Source organism: Durio zibethinus, chromosome 27 (assembly GCF_047325235.1).
Source record: "Durio zibethinus cultivar Kanyao isolate XHJ-2024 chromosome 27, ASM4732523v1, whole genome shotgun sequence".
In the NCBI taxonomy this organism is placed as follows: Eukaryota; Viridiplantae; Streptophyta; class Magnoliopsida; order Malvales; family Malvaceae; genus Durio; species Durio zibethinus.
Window position 1 is genome coordinate 12183110 of NC_143188.1, and position 14450 is coordinate 12197559.

The 14450-nt window shown below is 32.6% G+C and overlaps 2 protein-coding genes and 1 pseudogene across 3 annotated transcripts; 2 read left to right on the forward strand and 1 right to left on the reverse strand.

The window, feature by feature from the left end:
- Positions 1-1359: 1359 nt before the first annotated feature.
- LOC111280054 (RNA-binding CRS1 / YhbY (CRM) domain protein) lies at positions 1360-4594 on the reverse strand. Its single transcript, XM_022867206.2, has 3 exons — positions 3988-4594; positions 2932-3333; positions 1360-2001 (listed from the first exon to the last, which is right to left on the reverse strand). The coding sequence occupies exons 1-3, from the start codon at positions 4405-4407 to the stop codon at positions 1420-1422; spliced, it is 1404 nt and encodes a 467-aa protein (XP_022722941.2). The 5' UTR covers positions 4408-4594; the 3' UTR covers positions 1360-1419.
- A 523-nt stretch (positions 4595-5117) lies between these two features.
- Positions 5118-8843, forward strand: LOC111280119 (protein FAR1-RELATED SEQUENCE 6-like). 2 transcript variants are annotated; one of them, XM_089756616.1, is made up of 3 exons: positions 5118-5245; positions 6216-6760; positions 8308-8843. In XM_089756616.1, coding segments are annotated over exons 1-3 (741 nt in total). In that variant the 5' UTR covers positions 5118-5244; the 3' UTR covers positions 8503-8843. The 2 variants fall into 2 exon arrangements, with proteins under 2 accessions (XP_089612742.1, XP_089612743.1); XM_089756617.1 differs by lacking the exon at positions 5118-5245 and adding an exon at positions 5310-5433.
- A 1906-nt stretch (positions 8844-10749) lies between these two features.
- Positions 10750-12465, forward strand: LOC111279437 (uncharacterized; annotated as a pseudogene).
- Positions 12466-14450: the final 1985 nt, after the last annotated feature.

A 14450-nucleotide genomic window follows, 5' to 3' on the forward strand; every position in this document is an offset into this window, starting at 1 on the left:
AATTTGGGTCAATTAAATAGTGTAAGCATATTTAAAAATAATATTTAATAAATTTGATATTTAAATTTTAATATTTATAAATATTTATTTTTAAATGATCTTTAAAAAAAAAAAACGAATAATGATACATGGTTGGTTGTCATTCTTACATGCAATTAAATTTTTATTTGTTTGCAAATAAAAAATTTCAAATTGGAATGTTAATAAGACAAGTCTAAACTTTATTAGTAAAGTATCAAAAGTAGGGATGGTAATGGGTTAGGTCGGGGCGGGTTTTTGCTCGCCCCAAACTCGATCCGATTTCAAACATGTAAAATTCGAATCTGGCTCAATCTGATAATTTTTTATTATTTTTTATATTTGAACTCGATCCGATCCGACATTGTATAGAATCATATCCGACCTGAAATTAATAAAATATTATTTTAAATATAAATATAAAATTAAATATATAAAAAAATATAAATAATTATAAAATTAAATAGATAATTTAAAAAATTATTTATATATATATATATATATATATCGGGTTGGGTAGGCAAACCTGACTTCAACTCAATACCCGATTTTCAAAAAAAAAAATTGACCCTAAAAAGTCGGATCAAATCGAAACTCATCAGGTACGAATTTTTTTATCTTCTCTAATCAAAAGGGGTAAAAGGAGACTAATTAAGTTCATATTTTTTATGAGATTATAAGTGCAAATTTTATTATGTGACTTATAACCTAATTGATAAGTCATTATAATGTCATAGTAGCTTAATAATTACTCATGAATTTACCATGCACATTTTTATTTTAATGATTAAATATCAAGCATCAAACCTTCTGTTACATTCATTTATAATAGTTGAAGGTTCAATATTGTTCCTAACTACAACAACCATATGCTTGACTTTTTACCCAACATCATGATTTAGATAGTATTTTTTGTAGGAATGAAAACATATCTTCTACAATTACATAATTTTAACATATAATTTCTATCAATACATTATTTTTTATTTATAAGTGATGAATTTTTACGTATTTTTTTAATTTGAACAACGGTAAAATTATAGTAAATAAATTTGTCGGTAAAATGTTTCTTGTAATAACAAGTAGGGTTTTCATAAAACATGAAACACATTTTCAGATGTTCAAAGTTGAAACAGATTGTCAGTTCAAAGCTTTTGTGCATTGTTAAATGGAAAATTGAATAATGAAAGCTATGACTAAGCTGCTTGGATGTTGGGATTTGAACTCCTAATTATCCTGCCTTTGAAGGGAAGGTATTAGGTATGCACTTTATTTCATCCACTTTTCTAATCTGTGGTCCTACCATATGTTCTTTCTTTTTATAATTTTGTTTAAAAGATCAGGCCTGCCTTTTAGCTTTACCAAACAAAAGGGGAACATAATTTTGAAAATATGAATTTATTAAAGTTTCACATTTACTTGTTCTGTTAGGAATTTTTCAGAATCACATCTTTTATCAAACATCAATGATGAATCCAATTCTGTATAGGAACTTCCTTTTGACCCCAAAGAACTTTCGTCACCATCTTCATCACAATAAGGAACATCGTCTTCAGAATACGAGTCACTTATAGAGAAATCCTCTTCATCATTCTCATGCAACGTAGATGAGCTTCCTTCACTTTGTTCATCAAAATAAGAAACTTTATCTTCAGAATCTGATTCTCTCATCGATAAGTCCTCATCTTTTAAGTCATCTTCAGTTTCTGATAGCTCTTCATCTATGCAATCAGCTTCCTTATCTGAAATAGGTGAAGAGAAGCCTGTAGGAGTCAAATCATTACTCTCTCTTTCAAGCATCTTAAGTTTCCTAGATTCCCGGGTGTCTTTGGTTGGACTATCCAAAATTGAAATGGGATTCCTATTATTTGGATCACCATAGAGTGCAATGTGTCTGTAGTACAGCTCCAATTCCTTCTCTGCAATAGCAATGAAGCGTCTCACTGACTCAAGTGATTGCTCGTACTTTGATTTTTCAAGCGCCTGCAAAGAAAAGATAACGACAGTGTAGTGGATGACGATTATATAAAGCTCAATAAGGATATTCATGAAAAATAAATCACCATGATCATTTGTTTCCAGAGGAAGAACAATGCCAATAGTTCAAAGAGATGCCACTGAAATCTTTTCCCCACCCTCCCATTCAAAAATAAAGCGAAAGTTAAAAAAAAATAAATGGCAATATCATTATCAAGAAATAAATAAAAATAATAGTAAACAATATCAGCAGCCCATCAAGAAGATGAAAGCCACTAACATCTTTAATATATCTGAAACCTGTCATAGCATCTTACATACAGTTGTGTAATCCCATGGAGTTTAAGGGATCAAAGAGAAATGAAGTCCTGAAACAGAACGAAGGTTATCCCAAGAAGCAGATGGTTGTTTTAATGAATAACCTTCAGGTTTAGAACTTATAATACTCTGAAATTCTTAGGTTCCAAAGATTTCCTAAAGAAGTGCCTCTAAAAGCACTTGAATGTTGAACAGAATTCATAAAATAAACAAAAGAAAAAACATGTCATCTTAACACATAATGGCAATGGTATCATTTTGCTTAAACCTACATAACAGTAAATGTGATTATGATGATGATGCTATGGTGGACTCCATACCAAAAACTGATTGTTGTGCATGTGTGCACAACAATAATGTGAGAGGGAAAAAGTTTTCAAATCAGAAGTCCAAAAGTCTATCACTTTAAATACTGCTAAAGAATAAGATATTTCCAATTTACCCTTATCAAGAGCCCAATTTTCTGGAATAATACTTGGATAAAGACCTTTGTGCCTGAGGATTTGAAGTATTGCACACGTGGAGGGGTAAATTTTTCTTATGTTCCTTGTTAAGTTAATCAGAACTTACGAACTCAGAAATTGTTCGTGTATGCATGTACTTGAGAAGCAAACTCACCTTTTTCTTGGACAATGTATCTATCGGAGACATAACTTCTGGCTGCACATAGTTCTTCCCTCGATAGAATACTATGGTGTCATCACCAATTATTTGAACTGGGATTCCACCACTCAGTCTGGCAATTTCATCTGCATACACATGTACTTGGCTGGGCTTACAAGGCTTGCAAATGACCTTAACTGTTTCGTGTTTCTTCCAATGCATATGCATATTAAGAATAACCCCACCAAATATTCCTCTTCTGCCAACTGGCACATAGTTGGACCTTTTCTGGGCCATTTTTTTCATATAGAATCGTTCTTCACCTGTCAGATCATGTGGTTTCACCACCGGTCCCTGAAGTTTGGGAACTTCATAGCGCTTCAGTCTTTCAAGAAGTAAGGCTTCCTTTATTTTGGCCTGTTAAAGGGTTATAACTTACAAACATGGGAATTACGGAATTAACATAAGAAAGAAGACAACAAGGTAGTACAAATACAATTTTAGACTATTAATTCATAATGAGCAAATCTCAAAACTTAAACTGTGCCGGCCAGTTTTGACTTAGCAGATTCTAACAAAATGCAGTAAAATGATATCAAGGAAATTCTTTATATTGCGAAATACAATTAAAGTTGGTTGTTTATGATTCCCATATATCCAAAGCAACAAATCATACCAAGTAAGTTTTAACTTAACAGCCAAACACTCATAAATTAATATCAAGCTTTCATGAATTAATCCAGTTTTGCAAATTATCATCAAATGCAGCATTACTTCAAAACATGACAGAAATGGATTGTCACAATCTAACTAAAACATCTCTTATACCAATGTTATTTACATATCTTAACGGTAATTGCCGCTATTCAACAAGCTATACCAATTGCTAGGAATTGCTACCAAAAGCAAACAAATTAAGGTACTGTTTCTTTATTTTTATTATTACAAGGCAAAAAGAGTGTTCAGATACAAAATTCAAACAATATTTTTGAAGAATCAAAAATTGAAAAATGCAATATCTTAACAAAGGAAGTTATCATACTTTTATACAAAACAATCAATTATGGTTACCTTCTCAAGCTTGTACTTGATCCTCTCCTCTGCATCAGCAAACTTCTTCTTCTTCTTCCCAGTGAGACCGAGTCGACGTGGGTCTCTCCTATTGGCAGCTTTCCTCTTCTCTTTCTCTCTCTTCTTCTGCAACTTGAACCTTTTTTTAGTCTTCCATTTCTCCTTCTTTGGAGGGTCAACTTGATGAGTTTCAAACTTGGGTTTTCCTTGGGATATCACCAGGTTTACGGTGCCATGGCTCAAATGCCTCGAAACCCATGAAGGGGTTGTCGGGTTTGGAGTAACAATGGGTTTTAATGGACAAAAAATTGGCACTTCATTTAAGAAAAACCTGGAGGAGGAGGAGGAGGAGGAAAGGGGAAGAATTGTATTCAAAAGTGGAGAAACTCTTCGCAGGCTACGAAATAGAGCATTTGCCATTACAAGAATTACATCAGGATTTAGGGAAAGAGGCAAAGATCAATAATTTCTTGAGAAACCCTACTATAAACCCCAGCGCGTTAACCCCTGAAATGTGTGGCGAATCGGAATATGCATTGGCTATCTAGCCGACCTGGAGAGACATATATCGTACGACCCGGCCCACTTTTCAATTTGGAGAGATAGAGGTGAAAATTGGACTGATGAGATTGGATTTGGACCTGATAATTTCAAGTTATGTTTTTTTTCCATTGAAACAAAGTTAGGATCTTTTGAGTTTCTGACTGCCACGTGCTGTTATTGAATTCGTATTATATTAAATTTAAATTATTAAATTTAAAATTGATTACTTTTAAGTTAATTTTTTATATTAATTGAATTTAAATTATTTTAAATTCGATTAACTCAAATTAAAACTATTTCAGATTTAATTTATCGATTTATTTTTATCAAATGAAATTGGATTTATTTTTAACGCGGAGGGATTACGAATTGTTCATGTTTATATATTGGAATTAGCACGTGTGCCTCTTAAGATTTTTAAGGTTCAGTCTGACGTGGCAAACCGCCAAAAGCCATTGTAACAGAAACGCCTTGGACTTTGGAGGCAAAGCTTATCAAGCGAGGCCAAGTCCACCAATTAAACACGTGTCAACATTTAATTAGCTTACTAAAATCTTTTGACTTACTGTATAGTATATCCAATCCACTGTTGCCACGTCACGTTCTTTTGCGTCCCTATAATTTCCAACGCTGATCTCGCACCCCAAAAGTCTCTGCCTTTTTCCATACCTAATCGATCATCACAATTTCATCTACATTAAAGCTAAAATTTCGAGTAAGGTTTTTTTTTTTTTTTAATTTAATTTTAATTTTGTCAATTCTAAGATATATATTTCGGTTTTTTAAATTAGTTTTTTTTTATTTGTTAATGTTCCATGCAAAGTACCAATTTTTTAACATGCATTTTTTTTTTCGTTTGAATTATTAATTTATTCTCTGTTTGATTGCCAAGAAAATTTACGTGTAAGCGAGAAAGTTTAGAGTTTGAATTTTTTTAGGTTTTATTTTGTTTTGTTGTTCTGCTATATTTTTTTAAATCCCCCTTTGTTAAAGAATGTAATTAGCAAGTAAATTACAGCATTAGAATCTCAAGTTGTGGAATTAGTTGATGATATCATTGGAATTTTGTGTTCAGAATCTGTTTGGTGTCTGGGAAAATAAAAGAAAATTATTAAAAAAAGAGAAAAAGAGCAACCTTTTTTCCAGAGTTGACTCCAACATTGGACTCAAGAAATAAACTTTATTCACTCAGACTTTTGAACTTTAGTCTTTGTTATATGTTCCTTTTTCTTTTTATATATTTCATTCTTAAGAAGTTTCTAATTTATACTTACTTAAGCATTAGAACCAAGAAATGTGCTTCCTTTTTTGCCTTAGCTTCCTTTGCGACTCAATATAGTTTCCATTTGAGAGCAATTTGTTTTATTTGTGTTTTCTTTTGCTCAATTTTCATCTTCGATTCTCTAGATGGTTGATTGGAAATTGGAAAAAGAAAAAAGAAGCTTGAAAAACCAACTAGGTATAATGTTTTGTTGCATATTTCTTGAGAAACAAGATATAATGTAAGATGTCAGTACATGGTAACTGTTAATTTGAATGTGTCAAGCTCTTTTGGACCTCGATAGGAAATATGAAGTTTAATCATGTTTATTTGCATGCTTTTCTTTTCATCTTCTAGCAATGTTTCTTTGCATACTTTTCTTTTCATCTTCTAGCAATAATTAGAAAAAGGCTTTTTCTTGCAGTGGAGTTTGGGGCTCATGGTGATGTTAGTGGTGGTATGGTACTGAACTCAGTCCAAGCGGAGGCTAGTAGCGTGGACAATCAAAATGAAACAGTAGAAAATCCTGTCAAAGGAACTTTTCAACAGGGTCTGAATGAAAAAATGGATCGAACTTCTTCAGGAAGCGATGACATCCCAGAGGGTATTCCAGCTGATGAACCTTATGTGGGTCAGGAATTTGAATCTGAGCCAGCTGCACATGCTTTTTATAATACATATGCCACAAGGGTGGGATTCATCATTCGTGTAAGCAAACTTTCCCGTTCAAGGCGTGATGGATCTGCTATTGGTAGGGCACTTGTTTGTAACAAAGAAGGTTTTAGAATGCCTGACAAACGAGAAAAAATTGTGAGGCAAAGGGCAGAGACGAGGGTTGGATGCAGGGCAATGGTTTTGGTGAGGAAAGTAAGCTCCGGTAAATGGGTTGTCACAAAATATGTGAAAGAGCACACTCATCCTCTGGCACCTGGAAAAGGTCGGAGGGGTTGCATTTATGATCAATACCCGGTCAGTTTTCACCATATTGTCTTAAATTCATGTCTGCACATGTCTGTTGATATATATTCTTTCACTATATCTGTAAGTGACTCTGATTATTTGCATGGGTGAAATGTTTTTATACAAGCATCGTTCTTCCAGTTAGAAGTTAGGAGTAGCTTGAATTACATGCAAACAGATGTTTTCTGGGCATTGTTATTCCGTACATTGATCTACGCTTAGATTTACTAGACTTTAAAAATATCAATTCCTGTTCTTTTTGGTATTGGAGAAGTTAAATGACCCCTATGTGAAGCATTTTCCTTTACTTTCGCCTTAATATCTACAATCTCCTTGTCAAGAATAAATGATGATGGATCTAAAGAAACGAAGATGTTCACATTAGCCTAGACCAATTCATTCCTTTTGATTGGAAACTGAACCATTTTTTTCTAGTTGGGGTTTGAGATGTTTAGTGAATGGTGTGAAGAAGGAGAGGGGGTGGTAGAAAGTATATATAATGGATTCCAAGTAAATATGGAGCATTTTCATTTTCTGTGATAAGGGGCTCTTTGACAACTACCTTGTGAATGGCTTTGTTTTGATCTCTTTGCATACTTTGTGGTTTTAAGTCCTATTCAAGGACACTAACTATGATCTGCAGGGTTAATAATGGCATCTATTAAATAATGATGATACAAGTTGCACAACAAATTGCAGAACATAGGCGGGAAATAATTGGTACGAGAAACCTAATGAATGTACTCAAAAGACAAGTTACTCAATGAAATGACTTTTGTTTCCTTTTTGTTGCTCAGAGGCTTTGTTTCCATGACGAATGAGAATGTGAAATACCAAATTGATTGAATTTTTTTATTTCCCTTCAACATATTCAATGGTTTATATCCTTTGGGATCTATGTCTTGACTCTATTTTGGGGTTCTGATATGGCTGAGAAGTCGTCTAGAATAGGGTTAGATAAAGATGATATCGAGGAGAGAAAGAAGTGGTTTAAAGAGAACTCTAGTGAGGTGGCAGTTGACCATTGAATGAATCCAGTATGAAGGAATAATAGCTGGTTCAAGGGTTTTCGTTGACCAAAAGGAAGCCAGAAGAAATGTGTAATATCTCATGGAATTTGTTTATTGTGAGTGACAAGTTCTTTGGACCCCATTTTCTCGAGAAAGGTCTTAACAGCTTTCATTCTAATGTACGACCTCTCTCTATTATTTTTCTGTTATTGCTCTAATGAAATCTTGAACTTTTTACTGGTAAAACACCACTTTGAACCCTTAAGGATGGAGATCAAAATTTCTTTCAATCTAGGCTTAGGGCCTCATTTAGCCTTGTGCCTTCCTCTTGGTGTTACACTCATAGCCTTTTATCTCAACTTGTGTTAAATTCAGCAACTTTGCTATTGTATCACTCATGTGTGGTGTTGTTTTTACTAAATAGGCTCTGGATTAATCATCTGCCCTACAAGTTAATGTTAAATGCTCTTACCTTGAAGTCATGAGTTTCAATATTGTCATTCATTCTCTGTACTGAAACTTGTTTTATCTATCTTGTTCTTGCAGAATGAACATAATAAAATCCGAGAATTAACACAGCAGCTGACCATTGAAAAAAGGAGAGTTGCAACCTATAAAAGACATCTAGAATTGATTTTTGAGCAAATTGAGGAGCACAATGAGAGTCTGTCGAAGAAGATACGACGCATAGTAGACAGTGTGCAGGAAATGGAAAACAACAAGCAGCAGAGCCGTGTATAGTTCCCAGATAGCTTTTCATACATTGTTGAAATATATATAGGACCAAAACCTGGTATATAGTTATGATGTTGGATATAGACCAGTGTTTTTTATGATTTGGTTTGTTTAGAAAAATCACATCCTGATATTGTTCTAGGTGTTTGTTAGAATCTAGTCAGGTCTGTTGCCAATTTATTGGAATGCCTTTGTATAATTATGCTTTCAAATTTGAACTACATGGAGTAGGATAGATTATTAGGTCAGTCATTGTACAGTGTTGGGGCCAGCCTTGAGCTGTCTGTGTGAAATGTGTGAAGATAATTGGCATTGGGAGTGTTAATTTAGGTGGTTAAATTATTCCATTTAAGTTTTTTGTACTTCTATTTGGTAATTTTTTTTGTATTCGAACTTTGAAACTTGAGTATTGAAATTAAGAGTCCAACATTTTATCAATAAATCTAGGATAATTTTGTTTTTTGGGTAAATGTTTTCTTGCAATTTGATTAAACTTTGTCAGTCTTTGTACAGCATTCAAATGATTTTATTTGTATTCAGATAAATTTTATATTAAGACTTTTGGATACTGTTGTAATTTGCAGTTCTTTTTCCTACCATGATTTTGGCCCTGCAAATGCGTTTAAGCTTTGCTTGAGAGGAATGATAAAAAGGGGTAAGATTGGTTAAAATAGACAAGAAATTATTAAAAGTTTCGGTATGCGAATGATAAATTGCTCTTAAAAATTGAGAAAAATTAAATAAAAGGCAGTTAAACTGTTAAGAGTTAATGGATTTTCGTTTGTTGACGTGTTGCATTAACATTGACCATTGAAGCTTCCGAAAGTAAAAAGTCAAACACTCAAACTATAAGAAAATCAAAACCCCTACTCTGTTTTTCTCTCTGTTTCCACTGTCAGTAACCGTTGCCTCCTTCTCTGCCTCCACAGGTATTCAAACATCATTTTTGAGTCTCTCTTCAATCTATACTTATCTTTGTTAGCTCAGTTTCATATTACTCTTTTTTTATTGAATCAAAATCGGGTAAATAGTTTTTCAAAAAAAGATATAAAAAGTAACAAATTGAACCTTCCTGAATAACTTGCTTTTGATGGATTTGTGAAGAAGGATGGAATATGTAACAAAAGAGTAGAAATTTAAGATTGGGTTTTGTGTAAAATTTCATACTCCGGAAGTTTTTTCTTTTTTTTTTTTTTTTTTGTTTTTCTAATGAACAGTTAGACCGTCTGGAATATCTTGCTTTTGGATATGGGTTGATGTTGTTTTTGAATTTGAATATCCTAAAATATATTTAGGTGAGTGAATTTTGTATATTTTTCTAAGAAAGATCTTTTGGTTTGGCAAGGTTGGCACTTGGCACATGGCACATAACATTTATGTGAAAATGAAAAAGAGAATAACAGTTTTATTAAGAATAATGACTCAAATACTATAAGAGATTTATTTAAAATTGATTAGATATTACTTAATGAATAAAAAAATTTGTAGAATAAGAATTTTAAGAGAAAATTTTTTTTTAATAAGTAAGTTTGACTTACAAAAGAATTATAAGAGGAAAAATGATTCTTAATAGGTAAGTTAATATGATTATAAATAATTGAAATCTCTATAATGTTAGGTATGAGAAAAAGATGTAAAAGAGTTGTAGGATTTTATGAGATATACACTACATAGAAATACTAGAGATTTTCGTCTTATAGGTATATATGTTTGTATATTTATAAGTGGAGTCCACATAGGTATCGTGTATGAGAGTAGACTAAAGGAGATTGAGAGGATTTACATAGGTATGATGAATTGGTACATATAAGTATTTATTTATTTTTGTTGAAAGGGTATACATGAGTATGTGTTTGTTTGGGTTGAGAATATTTTATAGGACATGAGAATATTGAGAGGGTCTACATAGGTATGATGAATTGGTACATATAGGTATTTATTTATTTTTATTGAAAGAGTGCACATGAGTATGTATTTGTTTGGATTGAAAATATTTCATATGACTAGAGGAGATTGAGAGGGTCTTATGAGTATTGATTGTTGAGTGAGATTGATATGATTTACATATTTGTAATTTTTTTATGATTAATGAATCTTATTTTTCATCCGTGAACGTAAGTCAGTTGGACTAAACACGTTAAATTATTATCTTTTCTGTGATTGATTAATTATTTAATTTTGCTTCTGCTGGTGTGATTGGATCAGGGCTTTTTAGCTTAACACAAGACGTAAGAAGAGTTGAATGTTTGAGTCATGACAAGCTTAGAGGAGCTCGATTCAAGAGAAGAAGTTCGAGTTTGTGTTTTGAATATCGGTTTGTGTAAAGTATGAATACACACAAGAGAAGATAATTTTGAGATTTTTGTTGCAAGTAGAGCCAAACATGTCTAGCTTGAATATTGATGATTGATAAAATTTGAATAAATGTAAAAATTGTTAGAAATAGTGACTCAAATATCATAACAAATTTATTCTGAATTGATTAGATATTGCTTAATAGATAAGAAGACTTGCAGAATAAGAATTCTAAGAAAAAAAAAGATTCTTAATAGGTAAGTTTGACTTATATAAGTAGAATTCTAAGAGAAAAGAGATTTTTAATAGATAAGTTAGTATGCTTATAAATGGGTGAAGTCTCTATACAATTAGATATAAGAAAAAGATGTGAGAGAGTTGTAAGATTTTATATGATAAACACTTCATAGGAGTACTAGAGATTTACATCTTATGGGTTTATATGTTTATACGTTTGTGAGTGGACTAGAGAAGACTGAGAGGGTCCACATAGGTATGATGCATGAGAGTGGACTAGAGGAGATTGAGAAGGTTCGCATAGATATGATGAATTGATACATATAGGTATCTGTTTGTTTGTGTTCAAAGGATGCATATGGATATGTGTTTGTTTGGGTTGAGAATATTTCATAGGACTAGAGGAGATTGAGATGCATGAGAGTGGACTAGAGGAGATTGAGAAGGTTCGCATAGATATGATGAATTGATACATATAGGTATGTGTTTGTTTGTGTTCAAAGGATGCATATGGATATGTGTTTGTTTGGGTTGAGAATATTTCATAGGACTAGAGGAGATTGAGATGGTTTTATGAGTGTTGATTGTTGAGTGAGGTTGATATGATTTATATTTTTGTAATTCTCTATGATTAGTGGATCTTGTTCCTCATCCGTAGACATATGTCAGTTGGACTGAACCACGTTAAATTATCGTCTCTTGTGTGATTGATTAGTTGTTTGATTTTGTTTCTACTGGTTTGATTGGAATGGAGCCTTTTGGCTTAACAAGCCTTTGATTTTGAAGGATTAGCCAACAAGATTGGTGTTGGGGTTGTGACATTAGATGGCACCATTTTGTCGAATCCGCCCCACACTTACATTATCCCACCCGGCCAAGGATTCCTTCCACGGGAAACAGCTCAGCACCATCTCCAGCATGCGCTTCCACTTATTAAATCAGCTTTTAAAACAGCCCAGATAACCCCTGATGACATCGACTGCCTTTGTTACACTAAGGGTCCTGGTATGGATGCGCCGTTACAAGTTTCTGCCATTGTTGTGAGAGTTCTTTCACTGCTATGGAAGAGGCCCATTGTTGCAGTTAACCACTGTGTTGCACATATTGAGATGGGAAGGATTGTTACTGGGGCAGATGATCCTGATGTGCTGTATGTTAGTGGTGGAAATACTCCGGTTATAGCCTATGGTGAAGATCGATACAGAATTTTGGAGAGACTATTGATATTGCTGTCGGGAATTGCTTGGATCGATTTGCTAGATTTTTAACCATCTCAAATGATCTAAGCCCTAGATAAAACATTGAGCAGGTACGTAAAGATGGTTATGTTGTGTTTTTCAAGTTCAGAAATGTATTGTAATCTAGACCCCTGATTCTTCTTTTCCCATTGTGGTTTAATTGGATTCTTTATGCAATGCTAATATTTAATCTATTTCAGTTTACTTTTATGCTTTATATGCTCAAACATGGACTTTTGGAGGTCTTCCTGCTGTTTGAATATTTTTAGGTGTTCAAATACAGTGCATATCTTGGTACTTTTGAGTGATTTAAGAAATGCATTTTTCACATAGAAACTGTAAGTCTCGGTAAGGAAGCCAGATGTAAACTTTTCCACACAAAATTGAGCACTTCTAGACCTACAAAGCATGCCAATATTTTTGCGCCTAGGAATAATTCTTAGAACCTAGATATTTTCAGACTGACAGTTCTCTCTTTTTCTTTTCGCATCATTATGTATTTGCCATTTTAGTCAATACAACATCCTGTAAGATCTTAATTTCGGTTATCTTTGATTCCCCCTTTGTCCTACATTCCTTCTCTGCCTCAGCTTGACTTTTCTAATTTTCTAGATGATAAATAAGACAATTTTATGCAATCTTATTTCAACCATTTCAAAATTGTACATCTTGCTGAAGTTCAATTTAATCATTTAGTCAATATATTCTGGTTTCTTTTGCTCTGCCCCTTTAAATCTGTCTATTCCCCCAAATCTTCTGCCCTTCAAGAGGCAAATTAGATGCTGTTAGCAGAGCTTCCATGTCACTACATTTATTTATTATTTCTTTTCTAGGACAAAGTTTTCTCCCACAACTCCATGGACTAATTCATGTTCAGAAAGTATTTCTGTTCAACCAGCCTGATATGACTTTCTCCCTTTCCAGCTAGCAAAGAAAGGAGAAAAGTTTATAGATCTTCCATATGTCGTAAAAGGGATGCATTCGCTCTTTAGAACATAAATGATGTTATTGCTTTTGAAACTCAAATGTGTTAATTGAATTGATGCAGGCTATATTGAGATGAATGCTAGTCTTGGTGAATTTAGTTACTTCCCATTGCCATTTCTATGGACAAGTGCAGATCTCTTTTTCATGATTAGGTTTTTGAAACAATAGTATTAGAGAGATGAAAGAGATGGATAAGAGAAGAGTGAAATAATTTTAAAAGAACAACACCAGTGCTAAATCAGTATCTTACAAGAAGGGCCTTAAGTGGAACCCCATTGAATTTTGACCACATGAATGTGTTGTACATTAGCTAATGGAAACATATCCACTGAGAGAAAGGATATAATTGAAAATTTCTTTTATTGCTTAAGGATGAAGTTGAAAATTTCAGAGTATAGAAATTCCATCAGGCATATCTCACTGGATTCCAAACCAATGATTCCACTGCTTATGACGAATCCCACTGTCAATGTCAGAATAGTATATGGTGACCACTACAATGCATACTGACAGCTTTTACACAAAGCTCAACTATTTGGTGATTTGTTTTCTCTTTAGAATGAAAATATCTCATTCTATAAAGTTGTTTTGCTTAATACCTAATATTTTTGTTCCAAATATAAACAGGTTTGTTTATATATAAAGGTAAACATATAAATAATTAATAAAGATCAGATAAACAAGAATATCAAACCAAATACATAAAGGAAACTTAGCAAGAATTAAAAGAGAAATATATAGATTATTTTTATATATTAAGGGTGTTGTTCTAAGAGAATTTAAATTCATATTATTGTTGGTTGCAAATAAAGGTATCGTTCTAAGAGAATTTAGAATTTAAATTCGTTATAGATATCTATTTTGTTCGAAAATTTTTTATAATTAAAATAAATTTTGATAGCAAATTGAATCTTAATACAAAAATTATGTGGTTTTGATTTCCTGGATAATGGAAAGCAAAACATAGCACTACATGTTTACGGTAGGTAGTTAAAAATGATAAACGTATTATTGGAAATTATTGACTTTCCTAAGGTTTCTTTAAAGATAATTATGAGATAATTTGGTAATGAGAAAGCAATCAATTATTGATTTAAAAAATATATATCTAGAATTAATTATTATTAGTTGTAATTTCTAATGTCTCTCATATTATTATTATTATTTATATATTATCCACACCACTTATATAAATAG